Below are 27935 nucleotides of genomic sequence, written 5' to 3' on the forward strand. Positions count from 1 at the left end.
AGTCCGCCTCGGCCTCTCAAAGTGCTGGGATTACAGGCGTGAGCCACCGCGCCCGACCAGTTGCGGATTTATAAAAGCAGTCGCTTACCAACTTGCAGCGGCTACACCAACCTTGGACCAATTCGCAAACTGCTGGTGTAAAGCGTTTTTGCGCATGTGCTGTAGCCTTGCGGAAAGGAGCCTTTTTCATCGACGATTTCCGGGCGACGCAGGAAGTGGCTCCAGGACGCACGCGCGTTGTTTCCGCGGTAGTCAGGGCAGTTTCTACCGCCGGCTTAAGGAGGTTTCGGGCTCCTGGGATTTCTGTCCTCGCTCCTCGCCCTCGTCCTCCGCGCCGGAGCAGGTTCGCAACCTCCTCAGACCCTCCTGCTCCCGGCCGCCGCTTTCCGCCGCGGCGAGATCCCCAGGTAGGCCCCGTGCCGCGCGCATCCCGTTGTTACCCGCCACCATGGCGCCCGCAGAGGCCGAGTTGCCTCCGGGGAGCGCGCTTCTGCGGGATGCTGGGGCGCGAGCGGGACTGTTGACTAAGCTTCGTTGCTGGATCCTGGAAGCGAGGTCAGAGCTGCAAGTGGCCTTAGGGGTCACCTAGGGTCTAATCCATCGTTTTTCTTGTGGGGGAGCTGAGGCCCTGGGAAGGGTCACATTGCGTTAATGCAGTGTCTGTCGCCTCCGCCCCTCCGCCTTACACGTCTGACCTCTCGTCGGATACATGTCAGCTCCTCGGAGAAGCTTTCCCTGGCCGATTTGCAGAAGGGCATCCCCTTTTAGCCTCTTCCACGTCAACCTGTTTCATTTCTTTTGTAGCAGTTACCACTCTGAAACTAAGTCTGTTTCTGTCTTATCCCTCCAACTATTTATTGTATACGTATATAGGTGCAACTATACAGGCAGTACGTCTCCCCGCAAGTATTATTAAACACCAGCCGCCCTGGGCCAGGCACTTACTGTGGGACCGAGCATGCATTAAGGGAAGAATCCAGGCAAGTGGCTGCCCCCTTGGAGCCTGCATTCTGGTGGGGAAGAGATTGAGTATAAACAAGAAATTCCAGGTTATGACTGGTGCTGTGAAGAAAGCAAGGGGATGTGATGGAAGTTTAGATATGTTAAAGTTAGCAGAGAATCCTCTGAGGAGGTAATTAAAGAATACGTGTGACAGCTTTTTTGAAGTATAACTTACATACCTTTCAGCCATTTAAAGTGTACATTGTGAGTTTGGAAATTTTATGCAGTTGCATAAACATCACAACTTCAAATTTGGGACATTTTCATGACCCCAAAAAGTTCGAAGGAGGCAACTTTTGCACTGGGATGTGAAGATTAAAACGAAGGTAGCTGTGGGGAAGGGGAAACAAACCATCCCAGGCTGAAGAAACAGCACTAGGTTTGCTCCAAGGCAGGGATGAACTTGCTGTGTTCAGGAGAGAAAGGAAGCCAGCAGAGCTAGGAGGGCTGGGGTGCAGCAAGGCAGTAGAGAGCGGGAAGAAATGATTAGGTGTGTCCCACAGACGCCTGTGCCTTCTGAACTTTGGAAGTTTCCCAGTGGTCAGCATAAGGTGTGGTCCACACTGACTAACACGAACGACTCTTACCTACCATGTTCTTTTCCCTAAGTTCATCCCTAATGGCAGAGATGTTCTCTCCCAGCTTGAAGGTTGAGGTAGAGGAATAGAGTGAAAGTAACATTTATTAAGAACCTATAGCGTTTTAGGCACTGTGTGTGTGGCTTCAGTTAGTTCTCATAACTCTGAAGTAGATATTAGTGTCTCTGTTTTACAGATGAGAAAATCAAGGTTAAGCGACCTGTCCAAAGCCATGTAGCCAGCACCTGGACTGATTGCAGAAGCCTTGTTTTGCCTTTGTCCGTTCATACAGTTAACTGGTGTTTCAAGTACCTCTACGTTTGAGGGCAGAAATGTGGTCGGCAAGCACCACATCCCCTCACTTTCACTAAAACATACATGTGCTTGTAGCTGTTGCTCTCACCTTTTGTTCTGCACTTATTTTTCATGAAGCTGAGGAAACTCAAATGCCTTCCCCAGATTCCTTGCAGTTTCTCCGTTCTATGTTGTCTTGTTAGCAAGGATGTCACTCAGCCATTTGTCTCCCTTTGGAGAAGTGACTTGTATGGAGGACTTCTCAGTGTAATGGGTAGCAGGATTGAAATGTGGCTTCAGTGTATGTAACTTCTCGGGGAGTTGGAAGAAAGAAAGGAAAAGTCGTTTATTGTACCCGCTATGAACTAGACACTGCATTTTCTACATAATCTGATTTGATCCCCAGACCAGCCCTGGAGAAGGTGTTAATGTTCTCTATGTTTGCAGAGCAGGAAGATGAAGACTGGTGAGATCAGAGTCCCAACTCCTGAGTGGCAGAGGCCCTGGCCAAACCCTGGTGGACCTGTTAGATTATGATACCCAGGAAAAAACCCAGGGTGGGAGAGGTTCTTGCTGGGTAAATGTCCAGAACACGATGCCAGACCTTTTTAAAAATTTTACCAAGAAATTGCTGATTTGCTGCCAGGACTGGTTGTTCTAGGTAGTTTCATGCAGATACTGACGTAAACCAGAATTCAGAAATTAGTAAGAAAGTGAATGCCCACTAGGTGGAAACCTGAAAGCACGAGGACCTGCCATCTTGTTTACTGTTGTATTCCTGATGGGCAGCTCAGTGTCTCTATGTAAAAAATGAGTGAATGTATTTTCTAGCTGGTGACTACAAAATAATCTGCAATGTATCCATATTGGTTTATTAATGGTAACAAATGAACCGTACTAATATGAGGTAATAGGGGAAACTGGATATGGAGTGTATGGGAATTCTATCTTTACTATTTCTGGAGACCTAAAACTACTCTAAAATAGAAGGTTTATTTTTTGAAAGCGCTCTGCTCATTGCATGTATAAATCTTGTCTGAAAAGTGAACCCTGGCCTCAAGCCACTTTGAGTATTTCTCTTCTACCAGTTAATTATCTTACCATTGCTTCTCAGTGATATTAAGAGAAAACTCACCCTTAACATTTTTCATTATTTTTTAGGGTCAAAATGAGCCTGTTTGGAACAACCTCAGGTTTTGGAACCAGTGGGACCAGCATGTTTGGCAGCGCAACCACAGATAATCACAACCCTATGAAGGTACCACGAAAAGCTTCCTGGGGCTTGTAGGAAGAGTTTGGCCAGAGTTTCTCCCATCAAGGACAGAACCTGAGATGACTTGGGAGCCTCCTTTGGGCCAAAAGCTTTGAAAGTTTGTCTAACTCATCTTTCTCAAACACTGGAGCACAGAAAATTGTCCCCTCTACTAGTGTCCTGTTCTTCCTGGCCTGCCAGGTCTCCAGAATCACCGAAGGTGCAGATTCCCAGGGCCTGGCCCAGGACTGTTGACTCAGAATTCCCATGGTTGGGAAGAAGGGAGGGCAGGTGAAATCTAGCACTGTGGGGCCAGAGTGAACTGGTCATTTAGAAAACGAGGCCATGGGCATTTCATCAGCAGCTGCTGCTGCTAGTCCTGGTGGTGCTGGTGCTTTCTCCAGCTTATTTTTTACTCCTCTTTTTGATCATAGTAAGGAAAGGTCTAATTCAGTTAGTTCTTGAGCACAAGGGAAGGCCACCGTGAGGTAATTAGTGAGAAAGAAAACCATTTTGAATTAAGTTGTGAGTATGCGTACATTTTAACATTGACTTTTTTCCCCTAGGATATTGAAGTAACATCATCTCCTGATGATAGCATTGGTTGTCTATCTTTTAGCCCACCAACGTTGCCGGGGAACTTTCTTATTGCAGGATCATGGGCTAATGATGTAAGTGCTCCTTAAATACGTGTTCTATAAATCATCTCTCTTTGTATGGGCAAGGTTAGCTTTAGCTCCGTTGTTTCCCAAGTAAATGAATCAGTTAGACTTATTTATGGCCTTTTTTTAAGAAATCAATTTGGGGGTGTGAACCCTTCTGAATGGCAGACATTATTTGTTCTTACACTGGTTTTTATTAGGAAAGCACAAAAATGTATTGCTCGAAATTTTCTACTGTAGTTCAATCTCTTGAAGTTTATTCCTAAATAAAATGTCATATTTGTCCAGAGTGAACATTATACCCAGTGGCACACACCAACAAATTCCCCTTCTTGGCATCCTGACAGTGTTCCTCAGGCATGTGTTAAACTTTTTCAACATTAAATAATAGCACAGATCTGCCTAAATACTTACTTATCGTGTACAAAAAGAAAGACAAAAAATTGCAATTTGCTAAAAGAAAGAAAACTGGTAGAAAAATAAGCAAAGGGTGTAAAGAGGGGCTTCACAAAAGTAAGAATAAACCTGAACCATTCATCCATACTTGTAGTCAGAAAAATGCAAATTTAAGACTCTTTTTTCTATTAAGTTAACAAAATTAAAAGTTTAAAAGAATAATAATGCCAGCAAGGATAAGCTGAAACCCTACATGTACGACTGGTAGGTATGTAAGTTGGCAGAGCTTTTCCACAGGATAATTGGCAATAGTTACCAAAAATCCTTAAGCTTATACCCTTTATCTCATTGATACCCTTCTGGGACTTGAGTAGGAAACCTGATAATGTGCTTCATTTGCGTTGTCTAAATTAACCTTTATAACAGCCAAAGCACTGTGAACTTGGTCTCTATTTTATGGATCAGGATGCTGAGCTTAGGGAAGTAGAATAACTGGCCTCGGGTTGCGTATCTGAGTAAGTGGCAAAGCCAGAGGCTGCAGACGCACAGTAAGGCTCAGGGCCACGCTTCTAGTTAGCCAGTGCCTGGTACTGCCTCTCAAAAAACCATAATGCTAGTGAAAATTTTGAAAATGTTAATATCCAATAGTAATGGCACTTTATGGTGTGTTTGTATGATGGAATACCATTGTACGTTTTTGGAAAAGTTTTCAAACTGTAGCCTACAGCACGGGCAGCAGGGATTAGGAGAACAGGAGGAAAGATGGTAGTCAAGGTTGAGCAAGCTTGCGTTCTACATGTAATTTCTAGAAAGATTTCAGATGATTTGCTGCTTCAAAAAAAGGATGTTTAAAGTTGAACAAGCTGGTGATGCAGGAGGAAAGCTGTAGCTGCAAAAGCAAAGATACTGTGTGATCTAGTGTCTTCCAGAAAATATGTGTACATGGAAAGAAGACTAAGAGCACACAGAACCATTAGCTGTGGTTGTGTGTGGTGTGATTAGGGTGATTTTTATTTTTTTGCCATATTTACAAAATCTCTAAAATGTATTACTTTTTTTAATGGAGGGGAGATTATATAAAAAAGTATTCAGAAAAGAGGTAAGTTTCTACTTTGGTCTTACCATTCAGAGAATGGTAATGGGTAAGTGATATTCTACTTTAGAAGACATGTCTCATAGATGCAGTGAGAAAATTATCTGCAATTTTATGTGTAAGCAATAGAATTTGTTTATTTTAATAGCTTAGGCATAAGAAAACAGTTTTCACAGATATTTTAATTCCTTTGTTCTTGAAGTTAGATAATTAGGTTGCTATAAGAAGTCTATGTATGGTTAAGGTGTACCCCATTAGTTTTTAGGTGTTAAATGCAAGCAATACATTGTAAATTGCTTTGTTTGCGTTGAATTTTTTTGTTACTACAGGTTCGCTGCTGGGAAGTTCAAGACAGTGGACAGACCATTCCAAAAGCCCAGCAGATGCACACTGGGCCTGTGCTGGATGTCTGCTGGAGTGATGTACGTTCCCTTCCGTTTCTCATGTACTCTTTTACTTAAAGTACAGAATAACAGAACATTTAATAATCCAAACACAAATAGCACATACGTGTTCATATTGTAAGAATTCTAAGTTTCTGAACATAAATATAGTCGTTTGTTAATGTTCTTAATGTTGGCTTTAGTTAACCACTTTCTTTGAAAGCTTTTCTTGTGTTAAATTTTGTGTGTGTGATTTAGGAGAGCTGAATGATTAAGTGGTATTTACAAAGAAGCCAGCAGGGAAGGTGAAACACCTGTGGCGAGCCGCAGTGGGTGGGGCTCCTGGAGCACAGCATGCGCTGCAGCTGTAGAGGGTCTTCCACCTGGCAGAGGGGAGCCAAGGGATGAACAGCTGTAGATGGGCCTTGGCCTGGCGAGGGGAGCCAGGGGTTGAACACCCCAGCCTCTCTCCTCTTCTCCTGCCATTGCTCCTGGTGGCTGAACCCAAAAGTAGTGCGAATGTTAAGGGGCCTGGTGACAGGCAGACACACTGCAGTGCTGAAGAAGCTAAGCCTTGAGGACCCTTTCGAGGCCTTGTACCTGTTCGTTTAGTCAGGTTTATTGAGTCTGATTTGCCTGCTGTAAAATTGAACCTTTTTGGTGTACAGCTCTGTGAGTGTTAAGAAATGTATAGAGTTGTGTTCAAAATATAGAAAAGATCCATCGGCCTCCAGATTCTCATCAAATTCTTCCCAACTCCCAGCCCCTAGAAACCACTGATCTGTTTTGTTTTGTTTTGTTTTGTTTTTTGTCCCTATACTTTTGCCTTTACAGGAATGTCATCTCAGTGAAATCCTGTAGGGTGCAACCTTTGCACTCAGCATGTTGCATTAACGTATGGTGATTGTTTTGTCAGATATATTTCCTATGTTTGGGGTGGGATGCTGGAAATTAGGACAGTCATTGAGATATATCATCTGCAAAATGCTAATGTAAGTGGTAGGAGTTTCTCATAAAAGATGTACAAGTTGGTAGTGGTATTGGGGGTATGCCGTTCGAATTCGTAAGAAGAGAGTGGTTAGAAGGGTCTTGATAATGAAATTTGTGATATAGAGTTCTGGTGGATATACAGTGTGTAGTGCTCCTAGGAAAATAGTAGTTAGAGCATTTATTATGATAATATTCATATATTCTATAAAGAAGATGGCAAATGAGCCTGCGGCATATTCGATGTTGAAGCCTGAGGCTAACTCTGACTCTACTTTTGTTAGATCAAAAGGGGCTCGGTTAGTTTCTGCTAGTGTGGAGATAAATCATATTATGGCTGGGGGCCATGATGGTAGGAGTCAGAGGAATTCTTGTGATGAGTATGTATAAGTTAAATGAGCTGCTTATCAGTAGAACTGGTAGCAGGATAATAGCTAGGGTGACTTCATATGAAATCGTCTGGGCCACAGCTCATAGTGCGCTGATTAGTGCATATCTTGAATTAGATGCTCATCTGATCATAGAATAGACGGCTAGGCTTGATGTGGCTAGTATAAATAGGAGGCCTACATTAAAATTAGAGGATCTGGTATAGGGAGGGGGTTTCATAAGAGGAGAGCGACGGAGAGGGCTAGGGTTGGAGCAGTAATATAAAGGGTATTGATAGTAGATGGTAAGGGCCGCCAGGGTTCTTTGGTGAAAAGTTTTATTGCATCAGCGAATGGTTGAAGCAGTGTGTAGGGTCCTACAATGTTGAGTCCTTCACGTAGTGGATATAGCCTAAGATTTTTCATTCGATGAGTGTAAGGAACGCTATCGCGATAAGAGTGGAGATGTTAGGAGCAGGAGAAGGTTAATTATAGGCATGTTGTTAAGAAGAGGAATTGAACCTCTGATTATAAAGTGTTTTATGCAGTTGCCAGGCTCTGCCATCTTAACAAACCCTACTCTTGGGTATAGTGTGTGATGATTTATTAGATTGAGATAGCATCATCTGTGGAGTGAGGGCACATTATGAAGTGGGCCCTATTTCTCTTGTCCTTTCTTACTAGGAGGAATGTTAAATAGGTAGAAACAGACCTGGATTACTCCAGTCTGAACTCAGATCACACAGGACTTTAATCATTGAACAAACGAACCCTTAATAGCGGCTACACCATTAGGATGTCCTGATCCAACATCGAGGTCGTAAACCCTATTGTCGATATGGACTCTAGAATAGGATTGCACTGTTATCCCTAGGATAACTTCTTCTGTTGATCAAATTATTGGCTCAGTGTGTAATAACTCACTTAGACTAGTGTGGTCTTAGTTTAGGTTGTTAGGAGATTGAATTATGTTCCGAGGTCACCCCAACCAAAATTTTTAATGCAGGGATAGGAGGCTAGGGCCTGTAGGCTTGTTGGAGTTTTTATTTGCATTGATGAGTTAAAGCTCCGTAAGGTCTTCTCGTCTTACTTGTTTATATCCGCCTCTTCACGGATAGGTCAAGTTCACTGGTTGAAAGTAAGAGACAGCTGAACTCTCGTGTGGCCATTCATACAAGTCCCTATTTAGGGAACAAGTGATGATGCTACCTTTGCATGGTCAGGATACCACGACCGTTGAACATATGTCACTGGGCAGACCGTGCCTCTGATACTGGTAATGCTAGAGGTGATGTTTTTGGTAAACAGGCAGGGTAGGATTTGCCAAGTTCCTTTTACTTTTTGTAATGTTTCCTTAGAGCATGCCTGTGTTGGGTTAACAGTGCAAATAATAGGTGTTTATTTATATCATTTATTAGTATTGGGCTGTTAACTGTCAGTGGGTTACTCCGGTCTGATGTAAGCTTATGCAATGGAGAATGCCTTCATGTTACTTATATTAACGTTGTTGCTTCTATTAAGTAATAGTTTAGTCCGATGTGATGTTAAGAGTTCAGTAGACTGGTTAGAATTTAAGATAGTTAGATACTGAGCTTAAATTCTTTCTTAATTAGTGGCTGCTTTTGGGCCAACTGTGGTGGTAATGTTTTTTACTCTCTGTAGGAAGAGTCTAAAGAGCCGTCTCTCTCTAGACTAACAAACTTACAGGGAGATTAAGTAATTCCATGGGTAAGTTTAAAGTTGAACTGAGACAGCCAGCTATCACCAGGCTCGGCCGGCTTGTCACTGCTACTCATGAATCTTCCCGCTATTTTGCCACATAGGTGAGTGTGCTCTTTCAGGTATTCTTGGGTAGCTCGTCTGGTTTTAGGGGACTTGGCCATTGTTCTCTATGTAAAGTTATTTCTAGTTAATGCATTATGCAGAAGGTATAAGGGCTTGTCTTTGCTTTTTATTCCTTGATATAGTTCTTTCATCTTTCCCTTACGGTACTGTCTATTGCACCAGGATAGAAATTTCACCTATACTTTTGTTTAAGGTAAATAGTTTGATTAAGAGAGTTTGATAATATTTTTCGCGAGGTTTGGGGCTAGAGTTGGCTCAGAGTGGTCAGGTCATGATGAAATCTTCTGGGTGTAAGCCGGATGCTTTGGGTTAAGCTACACTTTGGCTTGTCCAAGTGCACTTTCCAGTATGCTTACCATGTTACAACTTATCTCCTCTATACCTGTGTAGAAAATTAACAGTAATAGTGATTTCTAGAGTAGTATTTGAGGAGGATAATGGGTTTTGTGTGCGTGCTTCATGGCCTTATTCGATCAAACACTGCTCTTGGTTTACTGCTTAATCCTCTTTAAGCCCTTAGATTTCATAAAGGCTGTTGTGAGATTTTCTGGACATAGAAAATGTTGCCTATTTCTTGCCACCTCATGGGCTACACCTTGACCCAACGTTTTTATGTGTGTACTTGTGCTTACTCTATAACCTTTTTTAGGGTGTGCTGCAGATGGCAGCATATAGGCCGGGGGCAAGAGATGGTGAGGTGTATCGGGGTTTATCAATTATAGAACAGGCTTCTCTGGAGGGATATAAAGCACTGCCAAATCCTTTGAGTTTTAAGCTGTTGCTTGTACTACTATGGCGAATGGTTTTGTTAATGTAACTATTAGGGTTTAGAGCTAAGCATAGTGGGGTGTCTAATCCCAGTTCTTGTCTTAGCTGCTGTGTCTTCAGGGTATTAAAGCTACTTTTGTAGTATATTTTATTTCAACTGGAGTTTTTTACAACTTAGATGGAGTTTAGCTTTATTGAGGGCAGACCTTAAACACTCTTTACGCCAAGTTCTATTAGCTTGGGTTAACTCTATGGCCACAGTGGCTGGCACGAAATTAATCAACCCTAAATATTAGTATAGCTTAGTTAAACTTCTGTTTATTACTAGATTTAACACTACTGTTTCCTGTGGGGGTGTGGTTGAGCCAAGTGTTTTGAGCTGCATTTGTGTGTGCGTGCTTGATACCTGCTCCTTTTGATCCGGGTGATCTAGAGGGCGTTTTCACTGGGGTAGGGATGCTTGCATGTGTAATCTTACAAATAACTAATAAAAAGGCCAGGACCAAACCTATCTGTTTATGGGGTTGTGTGGACCCCTCTAGACATTTTCAGTGTCTGGCTTTGAGTGGTTAAGCTACATTAACGCATAGAATACTTAAGTGGAAAATTAAAGTATGAGAAAGAAAGAAAGAAATAGTTGTTTACAGTTCTGGAAGTTCAGGGTCTTTAAAGGTGAATTGGCAGAGGTTTGGCTAAGAAGGTTATTCATAATTAGAGCATGGTTGACTTAGGGTTATGGTATATTGGGGCAGCACTTTCAGAGGGCTATGCTCAAGGCATTATATTGGTATTAGGGCAGAAGTTTAGTTAATATATTATACATAATGGAGGATTTATTTGGTAGGGGGGTCTTAAGATTTTTTAGAAAATTACATCAATCGAGGGGTAGCTGTTGGGGTGTTTGTGGTTAAAGTATGTCTGGGTTCTGACTGGGTTGCATTTTAGTCTCTTGTGTTGTTTGGGGTTTGGCAAAGGTGTGTTTACCCAGGCTGATAGTAAAGTCAAATTAGGGGAGGGCTGCAGATTTAATCGGAAATAGTTCTTGAAATTGAGCGTATGTGCAAGCGTGAGCGTCTGTTGATTAATTGTTATATCCTTCAACCAGAATTAACACCTTATGGTTGTTATGTCAGTCTGGAATATTCAGTATAAGTTCAACTACAATGGGTTTGGCAGGAATCAGGCTCTTGCCATGCTGAGTCACAGCACCCCCAAAGTTAAATACCAAATACATGATAGTGCTCCCGTGACTGGCTAATAGGGTGGTCTTTAATCCATCAGGATGCCTTATTTAAAGGGAACGTGTGGGCCATCTTAATTTTATGGCCATACGTTAATGCAGGGGTCCCCAACCCCCAGGCTGTGGACCAGAACAGGTCCATGGCCTGTTAGGAACTAAGCTGCGCAGCAGGAGGTGAATGGTGGGCCAGTGAGCCTTAACTCCCTGAGCTCCGCCACCTGTCAGATCAGCGGCGGCATTAGATTGTCATAGGAGCTCGAGCCCTCTTGTGAACTGCGCATGTGAGGGATCTAGGTTTTGTCTTCCTTGTGAGAATCTAATGCCTGATGATCTGAGGTGGAACAGTTTTATCCTGAAACCACACCCTCACCCCACCCCAGTCTGGAAAAATTGTCTTCCATGAAACCGGTCCCTGGTGCCACAAAGGTTGAAGACTGCTGCTTTAATGTGATCTTATTTATCTCGTATATAAGAAATAATTCTGTGTATAAACATTTTGACATAGTTTAGGGGCCACAGTTGCTCCCATTTCATTAATTAGCAAGGATAGGCTTCTCTAAGGCATTTTTATCATCTGTAAAATGTCTTCCTGACATACCTGATCAAAGATATGACACTACATTAATAGATACATGAAAAGTTTGAAAAGTGAAGCATTCATTTCATATGCAACTTATTTTTAGTTTACGCATGGAAAAGTAGCAGCATGAGTAGATTTGAAACTTTTCTAATGTATTTTGCCTGTCTTTACTGATTGGGCAACGGGTCAGAATTAGAAAGTTTCTCATAAAGTATGGCAAGAAATAGAACTAACTGATGCAGGAATCCTTTTGCTCAAATGTTATCTAATGGCTATTGGAATTTATAAAACTGAATCTAAGTTTCACACCATCTAGTGGGAGGATCAGACATGGGAATGAGAGTTGTACGTTCTGAGGGAGGTAAGATGAACTGGTGCCGGGTGGGAAAAAGAATACAGAAGGCAACTGTAAAGTTTGGAAAGGCTTCTGTGAATGCTTTATAGAAAACAAGAATAGAGCTTTTTTTTTTTTTTTTTTCTTTTTTTTTACTGTTGCTCTGTCACCCAGGAATGCAATGGTGCGATCTCAGCTCACTGCAGCCTTCGCCTCCTGGGTTCAAGTGATTATCCTGCCTCAGCCTCCCAAGTAGCTGGGATTACAGGTGCCCACCTCCACACCCAGCTAATTTTTGTATTTTTAGTAGAGACGGGGTTTTGCCATGTTGCCGAGGCTGGTCTCGAACTGCTGAGCTCAAAGTGATCCACCTGCCTCGGCCTCCCCCAAGTTCTGGGATTACAGACATGAGCCACCACGCCTTGCCAGTAGAGCTGATTCTTGAAAAGTAAACTACATGCCTATAGCTTTTTAAGCATTGTCTCATCCAGTTGAGGCCTGGGTTCAAATTTCAGCTCTGTCTCTTCCAGGCTTTTGACTTTGCCAAGTTGTTTAATCTTTCTAAATTTGTTCTCTTGTTTGGAAAGACAGGGTTGTTGCCAGGCTGGAATGCGGTGGTGTCATCATGGATCATTGCAGCCTTGATCTCCTGGGATCAAGTGATCCTCCTGCCTCAGTCTCTGAAATAGCTGGGACTACAGGTGTGCACCACCATACCCGGCTTATTTTTCTATTTTTTGTAGAGATGGGGTCTCCTTATATTGCCCAAACTGGTCTCAGACTCCTAGCCTCAAGCTATCCTTCCTCCCAAGCCAAACTTGGTAAAGTTGAATCTTCGGTACTTTAAGGACATGGTTCAAACTCTGTGGCTGAAGCAGGTAGACTTAGAACAGCTGGTGGAGCATACACACATAATCTTTCTCTCCCCAGTGCTTTGCTGGATTCTCCTTTATGTCTGCACGTGTCCACTGAGATTGGCATGCTCTGCTCCACAATGCTGATGACATGTGGTGGGGCTGGTGTTATGAGATTGAGAGGCCAGTGTTCACTTGGATTCAGGGCAGCCCTCTCCATACACTCATACCTTTCCTTTGCCGTGTTTTCAAGGATTTGTAGAATTACAACCTCATTAAAAGCATGAGGAGCAAGTTTTATCTCTTCTTTCAAATGAAGTCACTTCAGTGGAACAAGTTTTTGCTAGAGGAGAATGGTGGTCAATTTTTGAGCTCTGAAACCAAAAATGAAATAAATAGACTAGGCCAAGGTTCAGCAAACTATGGCCCATGAGTCAAACCTGACCCACTGACTATTTTTGTAAATAAAGTTTTATTAGAATGCAGCCACACACTCGTTGATTGACATAATATGTCTGGCTGCTTTCAAGCTGCAGTGACAGAGAAAACCTACTTTGAGTTCTTTGTGTGGATATTGTGAAACCATCAGACAGTGACCACTAATTTTTAAATCTATTTGACAGGTTAGATAGGACCAGTGACTGTTGTAAATTGGCATAGCTTTATTGCATGTACTTCGAAGTGTTATTAGATAGGGACTGAACAAAAGTAATAGTGATTATAGAGTTATGTGTTTTATATAGAGAGAGAAAGACAAATGTAACAAAATGTTTACAATTGGTGAATCTGTGTGAAGTGCTTATGGGTATTTTTTGTATTTTTGCAACTTTTCTGAAGGCTTAAGATTTATCAAAATAAGAAAAAATTTTAAAGTGGCCCATGGTTGCTGCTGGCAGGAGACCTGGGATCAGGGACAAGAGAGTTTGTTTTCACTAGTTTGTGATTTCTGATTTTTAAAATCCTGTTTGTATGTTCTCGCTTAGAAAAGTAAGTCAATAATGAAATAGATTAAAATGAGTTTTTTGTATGACACTGTAGTTTGCAGTACACTGGTCCCCAAACAATTGGAAAAATAAAGATTGCCAAAGTTTGCCTCAATATATTCAACTTAGTATCTAAATGTATATAGAGATTTAGTTTTCCTTAAAATGCAAAATTTTCTTCATTTTATTTTAGGATGGTAGCAAAGTGTTTACGGCATCGTGTGATAAAACTGCCAAAATGTGGGACCTCAGCAGTAACCAAGCGATACAGATCGCACAGGTAACAGAAGCCTCTGCAGAAAGGCTGGGCACAACTGGTACCCAGGACTCTCATGGCTCTTTAAGTGAAATAATTATTATAATTATAATAAAAGGTGCAGTTAGACTCTGTCAAATCAATTAGACAATATAGCAGAAACGTCTTGAGCACAGAAATAACAATTTTATAACCATTCTCATTCTTAACTAGTGTTCACAGATTGTCTTGTCATGAGTCTTCATATATGTATGGATAGAGTCATAAGGAGTTAGCGACATTAAAATCTATGAAAGATAGGTCATAGGTGACCCATGACATTCACAGGTTGGACGTTTTGACCTCATGCATGGCTGGTCTTCTGCCAACTGCATTTGGTCGCTTACTCATTCAGCAAGTGTTCTCTGTCTAGGGGCCAGTAGTAGAGCAGCGAGTAAGAGGGGCGTTTCCCCACACATGTGGAACTTTCACCATTACTCAGGGGCCACTGGCAGGTACTGTGTGAAGAATGCCAAGGGCAGAAGTAATGAAGATAAGAGAACCTAGAACCAGAGGGTCCAGCCTGCTAAGGGGGCTTCAGGAAGAGCACAATGCTGAAACATTTTCAGGAAGGCGCTGCGTACTCAGGTCACAGTGCTGCGTACTAGAAACATCTCCTTGATCTCTTAATTCATGTCACCTTAGTGAGTAAAACTGGTGGAATCCCCTACTTGTTATTTCTGAATATCTCCCTAAGGAGGAGCTTACTTTCACTCGCACATATGTCTTATGAGTGAAAAAATTAAAGTTTGCTGGAATGGAAGGTAGATGTATGTTCTTGTGTTAAATTGACTGTTTTGATCAGGAGTGTATTAGTCCCTTCCTGCATTGCTGTAAAGAAATTCCTGAGACTGGGTAATTTATAGAGAGAAGAGATTTAGTTTGCTCATGTTCTGCAGGTTGTATGAGCATGGCGCCGGCATCTGCTCGGCTTCTGGGGAGTCCCAAGGGAGCTTTTATTCATGGCGGAAGGTGAAGCAGGAGCAGGCACATCACATGGCAAAAGTAGGAGAGACAGCTGTGGGCGAGAGGAGATGCCACACCTTACAACAGCCAGATGTTGTGAGAACTCACTATCGTGAGGACTGCACTAAGACAGGAGGGATCCGCCCCCATGACCCAGACATCTCCCACCAGGCCCCACCTTCAACACTGGGGATTACATCTCACCATGGGGTTTAGTGGGGACATGCAAACTACGTCAGTGAGGAAAGATTGGTAAAATGCTAAATACCTTTGATTTTTATTTGCTATGACCTCAGTATTTAAATTAGTTTCTTCCCTTTGAATTGCCACAACTAAAGCCATTCAGCACATTCTTACATTTACCTTGGCCTGTTTTGTTTTTGTCTTGTTGAAAGCATGATGCTCCTGTTAAAACCATCCATTGGATCAAAGCTCCAAACTACAGCTGTGTGATGACTGGGAGCTGGGATAAGACTTTAAAGGTATAATGTGCAATTGAGGCATTGTTTGGCCCCGTCAGGATTGTCGTTTATTCTTGCACCATTTTGACTTCTACTCTGAATGGTCACATACTGGCTTCTCTTTTTTGCTTTTAGTTTTGGGATACTCGATCCTCAAATCCTATGATGGTTTTGCAACTCCCTGAAAGGTGTTACTGTGCTGATGTGGTAAGAGATTTTAACTTAACATGTATTTACTTTTAAAAAAACAAAATAAGTATTTCTCACCTTGTGGTATCTTGCAGTTAGCGGGTAATGTAAAAATCCTGCCGACTTTAGTAATAGATATAAAGGATAGAGCTCAGATTGCCTCAGTCGTCTTCAATTGGGAGATTTTTGTACTGCGTTTCTTTTAGAAGTACTTAATACTGGATGTCAAATTTTCCTGCCACTTGTTTGAACATATGCAGCTAGCTACGTGCCATCTCTAGTGTGACATCTATCATGTCCTTTCCATGGCAGTAGGAAAACTTGCAGTAACTTTGTGAGGTGGTACCAGGTCTTTGGGGACTGTCTCTGAGTGGGATAGAATTGAACTTTCTCGGCCAGGCACCGTAGCTCATGCCTATAATCCCAGCACTTTGGGAGGCCAAGGTGGGTGGATTGCTTGAGGTCAGGAGTTTGAGGCCACCCTGGCCAACATGGTGAAACCCCATCTAAAATACAAAAATTACCAAAAAAAAAAACAAAAATACAAACTCCTCTAAAAATACAAAAATTAGCCGGGCATGGTGGCACATGTGTGTAATCCCAGCTATTTGGGAGGCTGAGGCATGAGAATTGCTTGAACCCAGCAGGTAGAGGTTGAAGTGAGCTGAGATCACACCATTGCACTTCAGCCTTGGTGCCAGAGTGAGATTCCGTCTCAAAAAAAAAAAAAAAAGAAAAGAAATAAAGAGATGGAATTTTCTCCATCTGTTTAGTCACGTCTTAAAAGTTTTGTACCAACAGTCCCGTAATTCCACTTTTAGGAATTTATTACAAGAAAATAATCAAAGATAGAAATGGTCTTTGTTTTTGTGTGTTTTTTGTTTGTTTGTCTGTTTGTTTTTTGAGATGGAGTCTCGCTCTGTTGCCAGGCTGGAGTGCAGTGGCACGATCTCAGCTCACTGCAGCCTCTTGCCTTCTGGGTTCAAGCGATTCTCCTGCCTCAGCCTCCCATGTAACTGGGACTGCAGGTGTGTGCCACCAGGCCCGGCTAATTTTTGTATTTTTAGTAGAGACAGGGTTTCACATGTTCGCCAGGATGGTCTCAATCTCTTGACCTCGTGATCCACCTGCCTTGGCCTCCCAAAGTGCTGTGATTACAGGCGTGAGCCACCGCGCCTGGCTGGTCTTTGTTTTATGTTATATGGTGGAACATTGGAAGTGGTCTAAGGGGCCACCAAGACACAGATAAATAAACCCTTTGGTAGGTTCATTTGAGGGGACGTTAGACAGCCGTTGCTAGTACTTGAAAAAGTATGTGACGTGGACCTTATGAAACATGTTTTGAGTAAAGGATATGAATTGTACAGAAATATCCAAGTATCATGCTGAGGACAAAGACTGAAATAAAATATACTATACCGTTAGCCAATTATTGAGAGCAACTGAAGGGGTGGTGTAGGGGATTTTTATTTATTCTTAGTTCCTGAGTATATTTTCTAAATATCCATATATTTTATAGTTAATTTTAAAGCACAAGACTTTTTAAAATATATGAATGTTCTACTTTCAAATACTGTTTCTCTAGGTTTTAGTGAAACATAATCACAGGATTATTAAAATCCAGACTTAATTTTGTAACCAAAACTTAATCAAACACATTAGTATAGAAACAGCATACTGCTTCACCTGAATCGCGTCTCTGTTTTCCTCTGTTCCCTAGATATACCCCATGGCTGTGGTGGCAACTGCAGAGAGGGGCCTGATTGTCTATCAACTAGAGAATCAACCTTCTGAGTTCAGGAGGATAGAATCTCCGCTGAAACATCAGGTGCGTCATTAGTCAAATCAAGAAGCATGTATTTAGCACCTGCTGTATGCAAGATTGTGCTCACATCTGGAATACAGTTGTATTTTGAAAAACCTATGAGTATGTTCAAAGGAGGGTGAATTGAAGGATATAAACACAAATACTTAGTGAGTGAATACTAAGTAATACTAAGGTATCCCTGGATGAACTGAACTTACGTCTTCTCCAAACATGCCCCGGATGGCTGAGTGCAACTGAATTGTAGGGACCAAGGGAAAACTTCTCCTTTGCTTTCTGAAGGAGTTTACTGAAAACCAGCTGGCAAAAGACAGATTAATAGGAGAAATGGCATACAAATTGATTGATGTGCACAGCATCTTACAAAGATCTTAAAGGCAGTGTGGTTGATGCTTTCATACCATCTCGAAGTCACAGCAAGAAGAGGGCTCAGGGCATGGCCCAAAACAGGTTCTCATGGTAAATCGGGTTCTCGTGACAAGACAGGTTTTGGGAAGAAGAGAAGAGAAGTTCTGTGGGGCAAAGGTGATCTTGTTAATGTGGAGGAAGCCCCTCAGGCAGCACCCTCGGAGAGGACTGAGATAACGGCATCAGACAGCAGTTAATCTTCCCTGAATCAGTACAAGGGAAGGGCCTCCGAGAAAGCCTGGCTGCACCAATGCCCATTTTTCTCTGCAGATGCAAATCTCCCCACAAAAGATAGCTTTTCAGCTATTATTTCCAGCCCTTCTGAATAGCCATCTTGAAATATGTCAGAGAAGTCTATTTTGGGGCGAAATATTTTGGTTTCCTTGAGAATAAAATTACACATCTGGATGGGTTGGTTCCATTGTAAATTCCTAGCTTCCGACTTCAACTCAGCTTGCATCACACCTAGACAGTTGCTAGCTTTTTCTCCTTCGCTCAGGCCTCCACTTGCCACAGGGCTGCTGGGCCTGCATTCTTGTCAGCTTCTCCATCCTTTAGTCTTTGTCTCAGCCAGTCAGATCAGCTCTTGCTCAGAGAAAAAAGAAGCTAATGGGAACTTCCTCCTCTTTCTCCTGCCAGATCTAGAAATTTGTCTGTGCTTGCCTCCTCCCCTGCCTTTTCCCCCATGAGGTGGAAACCGTCCTGCTAAGGCCAGTTTTGTGGTGGGACCCCATGCCCTCCAGACTTCTCGGGAACCGTATGCAGAGTATCACCTCTTTCCCATTCCCCCATCTCTCCTGCCACGTAGTACTTCTCCATTAGCACTGACACTTGCTCAAATCTAGTTGATCCTAGAAAACACACCTCCCTTGACCCCCACATCCTCCTCCAGTACTGCCTGTGTCCCTTTTCCTTCCGCAGTTGGGCATCTTGCCTGAAATGTCCTTTGTTCCCTTACCTCCCACTCATTTCTCACTCGTGAGACCTTTGCCCCTGTTGCTCCGTCAGAACGGTTTTTGGCATGACCACTGGTGGCATCCTCATTGGTAATTCCAGGGGACACTGGACAGCCATCCTCTTACTGGAACAGAGCACCACTCACTGTTCTTATGAGACACATTTCCCCAGCTGCTGTCTTGCCAGCCTCTCACCCGCTACCTCTGTGGCTGCTACTCCGTCTTTGCTGGCTCTTGGCTGAATGTGGAGGTTCCACAGATGTCTCCCTAAGCTGCTGCCTCCTCCACCCAAGCACAACTGATCTCCCATCCACTGTCGCTCAGCCACGCCCTGTGGACTGGAGACTCAGACCTCATTTCTGTGCTCCTGACAGGGACACCCAGTCGGACAGCTCCTTGGTGTGTCTCCCAGGCGTCTGAGCCTGCAGTATCCCACGCCAAACCCACGACTACATTCTGTGGCTCTTTATTCAAATGTTACCCTTGCCTCAGGATTGTCCCTTGCCACTGCCAGCAGTACCATCTATTTTATACGTATGTATGGATATCATATACATACTAAATATTTCACTTCTTTTGCCTACTAGAATGTAAACTCCATGAGAGCAGAGATTTTTGTTTGTGTTTGTTGCCACCTCCCAGCACTTGGAGCAGGGCCTCAAGTGTAAAAGATGCTCTGTAAATATTTGCAGAGTGAACATTGGATCTGAACCTGCCCCTCTCGGCCACCACCAGCCTGTTGCTCCTGATGTGCTTCACGGCCCATTCAATGGGACCTCCATCTCCTTTGGTAGAGCCAGAAATCTTGAGGTCACCCCTGATTGAACTCTCCCCCTCCTGTCTCACTAATCCTCAGTCTCCTCCCCTCCACCCTGAAATTATTTGGGAATCTGTTCATTTTTCTCCCTCCCTCCTGCCACATCTAATTCAAATATTGGAAAGCACTTAGATCAGAACTCTATGACATTGGTCTTGGCAGTGATTTATTGGCTATGACACCAAAAAGCACAGGCAACAAAAGCAAAAATGGCCAAGTGGAACTGTGTTAAACTAACAGCTCCTGCACAGCAGAGGGAACCATGAAGAGAGTGAAAAGGCAGCCTGTGGAATGGGAGAAAATATTTGGAGACTATTTCTGACAAGGGATTGATTTCCAGAATACATAAGGAACCCCTACAACTCAATAGCAAGAAAACTGGCGACATGAAAAACAGACCAAAGACTTGAATAGACATGTCTCCAAAGAAGACCTACAAATATCCAGCAGGTGTATGGAAATGTGCTTAACATACTAACCATCAGGGAAAGGCAAACGAAAACCACAATGAGATACCATCTCCTACCTGACAGGACCACTGTTACCAGAAAGCCCAAAGATAGCAAGTGCTGGGGAGGGTGTGGGGAACCTGGAACCCTTGCGCACTATTTGGGGGATGCAAAATGCCACAACCGTTACAGAAAACTGGAGGCCTCAAAACATGAAAAACAGAATCCCCATATGATCTAGCAGTTCCACTTACGGGTCTTGATTCAAAAGAATCAAAATGGGTATTTTGAATAGACCTGAATAGACCTATACTCCTAGCGTTCCTTGCGGCGCTGTTCTCAATAGCCAAGTGAACAGATAAAGAAAATGAGGTGTATACCTGCAGTAGGATGCTGTGCAGTCTGAAGGAGGAAATCCTGCCACTCATGACAGTGTGGGTGACCATGAAGGAGATTATGCAAAGTGAAATAGCCAGACACAGAAAGAAACTGCATGATTCCACTGAAATGTGACATCCGACATAGACTCACGGAAGTAAAGGGTGGAATGGTGGTCATCAGGGGATTGGGGGAGAGGGAAATGGGGAGCTACTTAATCAATGGGATGAAATTTCATTAAGCAAGATGAGAATGCTCTGGAGATACGCCGTACAACATGGTACCTGTAGTCAACAATAACGTAGACTTAGAAATGTATTAAGTGGTGGCTCTCGTGTTAACTGTTCTTACCACAATAAAATAAGCACATAGACCTTGGCTCTCGTTCAAAGCATCCTCCCGAGGTGAGGCAGCGGCTCTTGTAAGTGGCACCACTGGCCTTGCCGGACTGCGGCCTAAGCCCTTCCCTGCCTCCCCATTTCTTTTTGGGTGAATCCCCAAAAAACCGGGTCCCATCTGGCTTCACTTCCTGCCACCTGGTGGTAGCGCCCTGGCCTCTCCGTTGTCGAGGACTGGTTGTTGTCGGCCTTTGCACAGGGCCAGTGCGTGTGGCTTCTGGTGCAAGTGGCACCCCTGGCGTTGCGCAGTTCCTGGTGTGTGCCACACAGTAGACCCTGTGCTGAGGACCAGCCATGGCCTTTTCTGTCGTCTAAGAACTTGCAGATGTTTGTCACTTTGCTTTACTTTTTTTCTTTGTACTCACAAAAGTAATGGTCTGGCCATTTTTAAAAAGGTGGGAGAGCAAACAGTACAGCAATGAAAGAGCAGGCCGTTTTCCTTCGTACTTAGGAAACATGCATCCCCAGCAGCTGTCACAACGCCAGGGGCTGCTTCTCCCTTCGTCTTGCCTAGCCCCTGCTTGGGTCCTGCCGGGCTTCCCCTGAACTCACACAGAAGCTCAGATGGCCAGCTCGGGCAGGGCGGGTGGCCCTCCGTGCTTTGGGCAGGTTGCCACGACTGGAAGGAAGAAGTGGTATCTCTGGCTGGGCGCAGTGGCTCACGCCTGTAATCCCAGCACTTTGGGAGGCCAAGGCGGGCGGATCACAAGGTCAGGAGATCGAGACCACAGTGAAACCCCGTCTCTACTAAAAATACAAAAAATTAGCCGGGCGCGGTGGCGGGCGCCTGTAGTCCTAGCTACTCAGGAGGCTGAGGCAGGAGAATGGCGTGAACCCAGGAGGCGGAGCTTGCAGTGAGCCGAGATCGCGCCACTGCACTCCAGCCTGGGCAACAGCGTGAGACTCCATCTCAAAAAAAAAAAAAAAGAAGTGGTATCTCTGAAGTTAGCTTCTCCTCAGGGTAGTCGGCTTCTGTGCCCAGAAGGCTGGGTAGTGGAACCTCTGGGTTCTTCTGTAGAGTGGAGACCCGCCCTTGGGCCCTCAAACTCAACACTGGGCGAAGTGCAGCATGTTGCTTGTGTGTAGCATGGCCACTGCACCCACTGTCCCCTTCACCCTGTTTCCCTGTGAGTCTGGTGCAGCAGAGCCTGCATCCCTCCTCCAGCTGGGGAGGCAGAGGTGCAGAAGCATCAGGTGACCTCCTGAGGGGTGTCTGCCTAGCCAGGGACGTCTCCATTCCCCACGGGCATTCCGCCTCGCAGCCCATGGGGCTCTGCTGGCATGAACGCGGCCTTGTAGGGTGGCAGAGGGAGAGCGAGCAGCGGAGGCAGGGAGGGGCACGGGGTGTGCAGTTTGGTCCTAAGCTCACGGCTTAGACGGAGTTATTACGGAGTTAGAAAGCAGTGCTTACTGCTGTATCGTATTTGAGTGATGTTCTTCTGGTTCTTCTCAAACCTAAACATGGGGTAAAAATGACTTACCTTCATGTTAGTCATGAAATCTTATATTACGCTGTGATTATGTCTCTGTTTTGTTTTAACTGTAGCATCGGTGTGTGGCTATTTTTAAAGACAAACAGAACAAGCCTACTGGTTTTGCCCTGGGAAGTATCGAGGGGAGAGTTGCTATTCACTATATCAACCCCCCAAACCCGTAAGTGTGACTCTGTCAGCTTGCAGATTTCACCTGATTTTTTTTTTTAACAAAGGGAGACTTACATGAACCTTTGTTTTTCAGTGCCAAAGATAACTTCACCTTTAAATGTCATCGATCTAATGGAACCAACACTTCAGCTCCTCAAGACATCTATGCGGTACGTTTTTAGACACTTTAACTGTGGTGATACATCTAGAAACCAGACTTGGAGGTGGCTGAGGAGTTGTGGGATCAGAAAAGACTCATCATTGAAGAGCTTGTGTGTGTTCATATCTGGAGATAAGTGGCTTATGCTGTAGGCTTCAGGTTTCTGTGGGTTTTTGTTGTTGTTGTTGTTGTTGTTGCTGTTTTTGAGACAGAGTCTCACTCTGTCGCCCAGGCTGGAGTGCAGTGGCATGATATCAACTCACTGCAACCTCCACCTCCTGGGTTCAAGCGATTCTCCTGCCTCAGCCTCCCAAGTAGCTGGGACTACAGGCGCCCAGCTAATTTTTGTATTTTTAGTAGAGACGGGGTTTCACCATATTGGCCAGGCTGGTGTCGAACTCCTGACCTTGTGATTCGCCCGCCTCGGCCTCCTTAAGTGCTGGAATTACAGGCGTGAGCCACCGCGCCCGGCCTTGTTTTCTGTGTTAATGTGCCCCCGACTAGCAGCGTTGTGTATTTGTTTCTGAACGCAAGCTTAGGATGTTTTGCCGGAGTCTTCTCCCTCCCTTAGGAGTGCTGGTAGACAGCTCACACACAGAGCTCACACTGAGAAATCTTTTGCTCAAAAGAAACGTTTTCCTGAGGTCTGCTCCTTGTTTCTTGCTGTCCACATGCTCACTTTCTCTGGTGTGCAGGCCTTACAGGAGGCAAGATTGGGTTCTGGGCTGGCATTTGATGGAGGAAGTCTGGATAGTTTCTTTTGCGATCAGCGGGCGGCAGCTCAAAGGAAATGTACCTGTGCGCTTTGTTTCCTAACTCAAGCAGGAAGTGTGCGTGGGTGGAACCTTCTCCGCGCCCCTCTGCCTGGCTTCTCATTGTGCATTTACCTTGCAGGTAAATGGAATCGCATTCCATCCTGTTCATGGCACCCTTGCCACTGTGGGATCTGATGGTAGATTCAGCTTCTGGGACAAAGATGCCAGAACAAAACTAAAAACTTCAGAACAGTTAGATCAGCCCATTTCAGCTTGCTGTTTCAATCACAATGGAAACATATTTGCGTACGCTTCCAGCTACGACTGGTCAAAGGTGAGAACTCCCGGGCGCTCCAAGGTAGTAGAGCCAGGTTCTAGGTTCAGAAGGCCTAGGCCTGAGTTGTGACTCTTCTCAGGACTCACATGTGTCCTTGGGCAGGTCACCGTCCCCTCCCTGTAAGGGGAAATTGCAGGACTTCCTCAAATGGTTGTGGGAATTCAGTACAGCCTTTGGCCAGAACCCAGCACACAGGAAGCACTCAGCCAGTGTGAGCCATTATGGGCTGCTCTGTTCCTGGGCACAGAAGCACAGGCAAGCCGGGGGCTGCACTTCATGAAGGGGGTGGCAGGGCGGGTCGTGGAGCTTTCACCTGGGTGGTGTTGGTTGGTTGGTTAGCTGGGTAGTTTGCGCAGGGGGAGTTAGGAGCTGGCAGGAGCGGGGCTGCAATTTTGAGGGCTTTGGGAGTGATGGTGAAATGTGTAGACTCGGGTACTCCATGCCCAGCCCCGTGGGAAGTGTGCTGGCTTTCAGCCAGCCTGCGTCTTTCTCCACTGCTCAGCTCTTCCGGAGAGGTTGTCATCATTCTCCTCCCACCCCACTCTGCCCTTTGCTCCACAGCAGCCTTCTAGACTTTTCCCTACCTACCCTGCCCTGGCTTCCGATGGGGAGGTCGCCTGCTTCACATAGGAGGGGCTTCTAGTGGCCTGCAATGTCTTTCCCGCTCGCCTCATGTCCACCTGTGCTGACCCCACCTCCTTCCACCCTCACGGCTCTTCTCTGGGCCTTCTCCCCCTGTCTTCTGTCTCCGTTCACCAGCTCCTCCCCCTGTCTAAGCACGGAAGCCTCGAGGAGCGGTTTCCCTGTATGTTAAGGCTATCGAGAGAGAGTGGTGTCAGCGCCTACCCTCTTGGTTCCCTGTGCTCGGTCTCCTCCTCAGTCCACTGCCAGGTACTTTCTGGCCTCTTAGAGCTGTACGCAGAGTCCCCGTGGCCACGTTCTCCTTGTCCAGTCCAGAAGCTTCCTTTCTGTCTGTGCCAGGCACTCACCTGCCCTTCTCTTCCACACAGCTTTCCTCGCTACTGCTTGGCCATGTCCTGGTTTATTCTGCTTCGGGCTGTGGTTTCCGTCCTCCTGCCAGCTCCTGTCTCTTGGCCCCTCTTGCCTTGCTGACCTCTCGCCGTCTCAGCCTGGGGGGCCACCACAGGTCTCTAACCAGTGCTTTGCATTCCCAAGACACCTGCTGCCACACAAGCCAGTGACTGGAGACGTCCCTTGGTTCCGGCCCTGGCCACTCCACCTTTAGTATTTCCCAGTCTCAAGAGTATGGCTGCACCTTACCTGAGGCCCTGAACATAGACACAGAAGTCCAGCTGATTGCCTTCCATCCCTCTGACCCTCCAGGCCTGCTGCTGCTTCTGTGCTTCCCCGTTTGAGGGTTTGCTGTGTGAGCCATGCAGCTGCATTTTTTTTAAAGCAACTTTATTGAGGTACAGTTGAAATGCAGTCATTGTTTAAAGTGTACAGTTTGATCAGTTTCAACATCTGTAAATACCCATGAAACTATCACCACAGTTATCTCCCCGAAAGGTTTTTGTGTGTGTTCCTGTAATCTTCCCATACGCACACACAAAACCATGGATCTGTTTTCTGGCATTATGGACTAGTCTGAATATTCTAGAATTTTCTATAAGTGGAGCCCTACACTACACTTTCCCCTTGCCCCAGCTCCTTTCCCTCAGCATAAGGATTTTGAAATTCACCCGTGCTGTTGAGTGAATCACTCGTCTGTTACTTTTCAGTGCTGCATAGTATTCCCAGGTAGGGTGTGCCATTTGTTTATCCATTCACCTGTGTAAGCCATGCACTCAGTTTTGTGACGAGTATACTTTTTTGGTTCTCCCTGGCTGAGGTTGGACAGGCTGTGGCATGCGTGGAGCCCGAGGCCTCAACTCCCACATTGGGCTCTTTACTGAATCTTCTCTTTGCGTCCTTGTCCCAGCAGCTGCATCAAAATTCTGTATTTTAACCTAAATGACACGCGGGACTCTATACATTATAAGCATTAAAAAACGTAATAAATTGAAAGCAGTGAGAAAGGTAATTGCTTTGAGTGCTGTTTAAAAATTGAAATAATCTAATTCATTTAAGCAATTAATGTCAGCTTATTGTGGAGGTTACATAAATTAGAATCTCTTTAGTTTAAAAGAGAAATTTGCTTCAGGGATTTTTCATTGCTCTTAGTTCAAGGACAGTTATCTCTAGTGCAAAGTCATGATCACATATGATTGATGTTATTAGCTTGCTGCTTGAGTAACCGTTCAGAAAAACTACACTTTGTATATTATGAGAATTAGTGGTCACTGTTGAGCAAAACTTCTAGAGCTTTCTTGGTGTGCCTGTTGGGAAGAGAATAAAAACGTGTCATCACAGTACAGGTGGCAGAGTGCACCCGGCACCATGCCCCACCTCCGTCTTCCAGGTCTTTGGCCCACCTGTGGCTCCTGCCTGCTGTCTCTCTTCCAGATCATCTGCCTGGCCCACCCCACTCGCCTCTCTTCCTAAAACTGAAATGTGATCACATCACTGACCTGCCTATGGCCTCCTTTTTCCTGGGGAATAACATTCAAAGGCCTCCCTCTGCCGTTCACAGCCCTGTAGTATGGCCTCATCCTGATTTCAGGGGTCTTTCGATGCTATATAGCCCTGCATCCCCTCCAGTGTGGGCCTGGGCAGACATGCACACCTCTGCACACGCCTCTGGATCACTCGCCACCATGCATGCCTCTGCTGCGCTCTGTGTCTGTCGCTCCTTCTGTGTGGGGCGGGATGTCCTTCATCCCCATGATACTCGCAGGTCAGATGTCCTCCTTTCCGTGAAACATTCTCAGGTCAGAGCTAATGCTGAGCAAGGGGCCCAAGGCAGTTATCTTGGTGTTAAAGTCCTGGGGTGTTAAAAGGGGGCTCAGTGTCGAAAACACGAACCTGTGAAGACTCTCTCAGCAGGACATGGATGACACACTGGTACCAACACGTCCTTAGGCCTTTCTCTGAGGACTGAAGTTTTGCTTCACATTTAACTTTATCTTTGTTGTTTTATTTCTCTGAGAGATTATGCTTCCAGTATTGTAGCACAGGACTTCACCTAGAAAAAGCACCTACAAACGCTTTCTGTTGAATAATAAGATCATTGGTGTTTTTTGTTCTCTTTAGGGACATGAATTTTATAATCCCCAGAAAAAAAATTACATTTTCCTGCGTAATGCAGCCGAAGAGCTAAAGCCCCGGAATAAGAAGTAGTGGCTGGAGACTCTGGCCCGGCCAGAGTTGTTCTCTCCACTCTGCCTCATCTCTATACGAATTTGGGTCCCAGCCTTGTTGGGTTGTCAGCCATGGACATGGATTTCAACCCCTGGAGAAAACGATGTCATTGTTGAGCAGCCGAGAGCCCAGGCGTCCGCGGCGACTTGCCGTCTCTCCATTCCACTGCCTGTTGCAGAGTTTTTCTGTAACTCTAAGGGGGTTGAGGTTACTATAGACGTTAGATTGCGGGCACCGCCAGGGATTTTGCAGTGCTTCAGTGTACGTGTTAGAGAATATTGGCCAAGCGTCTGTGAGCCCCGTGCTGTATTTTGTAATAAAGTCTTTTGCAGATTGCTTTCCGAGCTTCCTTTGTCCTTTTCTCCCCTTTCCCACCCTGTAACCTCAGGAATGTGCGTCCTGCCCAGCATCAGCGTGGGGTTTTGAGTTGAGATTTCAGACAACCTCTGGGAAACGCAGCAACCTTAGGGGAAAGGGGTTCCCCAGCTGCGCTCACTTCTGCCACACAGAGCGGCAGCCTCTGTGAGCCCTGGTGGGAAGAGTTTGAATGTGTTTTTCCTAGCTTCCCTCATTCCCATTTTCAACATCCCCAGTGCTTTCTGGCCCTGCTGCTCAGATTTCCGAGTGACTCAAATGGGGACCGTTACTTGTGCTGGGTGACAGGCCATTTGTGGGTGACACTTGTGTGACTTTCAAGTTAGAACCCAGGTCCCCTGCATGGGAATTGCCCTGAACTCATACCCTCGGTAGTGGTTGGTTGGCTGTTGCTTTTGTATATTGTGTAATTTAAAATTCCTGGTTGGTAAGTATTCAAAGTGAAATTCAGCTTACCGTGTGATTTTTGGGTCTATCACTGTATTTTTCACCTGTGATCTCAAATGCTTCTTAGGCCTTCCTGTTTGGACTAATGTGTGAAGTCTGACTTGCTGAGTGTGAAATTCTAGTATTGATAATGTTGTAAGATGTGTTTGCCTACTCATAAAAAACAATGAAAATAAAATTTTCTACTGGAAGAGAC

General features: G+C 44.8%; 1 protein-coding gene across 1 annotated transcript; it reads left to right on the plus strand.

The window, feature by feature from the left end:
* The first annotated feature begins 223 nt into the window (after nt 1–223).
* On the plus strand, nt 224–27935 carry RAE1 (ribonucleic acid export 1). Its single transcript, XM_005569419.5, has 12 exons — nt 224–407; nt 3036–3132; nt 3693–3797; nt 5607–5699; nt 13813–13899; nt 15276–15362; nt 15477–15548; nt 17251–17358; nt 22308–22414; nt 22499–22574; nt 23459–23653; nt 26810–27935. The coding sequence occupies exons 2-12, from the start codon at nt 3043–3045 to the stop codon at nt 26894–26896; spliced, it is 1107 nt and encodes a 368-aa protein (XP_005569476.1). The 5' UTR covers nt 224–407; nt 3036–3042; the 3' UTR covers nt 26897–27935.

The sequence above is a fragment of the Macaca fascicularis genome, chromosome 10, assembly GCF_037993035.2.
Source record: "Macaca fascicularis isolate 582-1 chromosome 10, T2T-MFA8v1.1".
In the NCBI taxonomy this organism is placed as follows: domain Eukaryota; kingdom Metazoa; phylum Chordata; class Mammalia; order Primates; family Cercopithecidae; genus Macaca; species Macaca fascicularis.

Bases quoted from the DNA above. Each gene is read 5' to 3' on its own strand.
- RAE1 (XM_005569419.5), top strand. From the start codon at position 3,043: ATGAGCCTGTTTGGAACAACCTCAGGTTTTGGAACCAGTGGGACCAGC. The intron at 5,700-13,812 runs GTACGTTCCCTT...ATTTTATTTTAG, and splicing joins TGGATGTCTGCTGGAGTGAT to GATGGTAGCAAAGTGTTTAC. The intron at 15,549-17,250 runs GTAAGAGATTTT...TCTGTTCCCTAG, and splicing joins GGTGTTACTGTGCTGATGTG to ATATACCCCATGGCTGTGGT.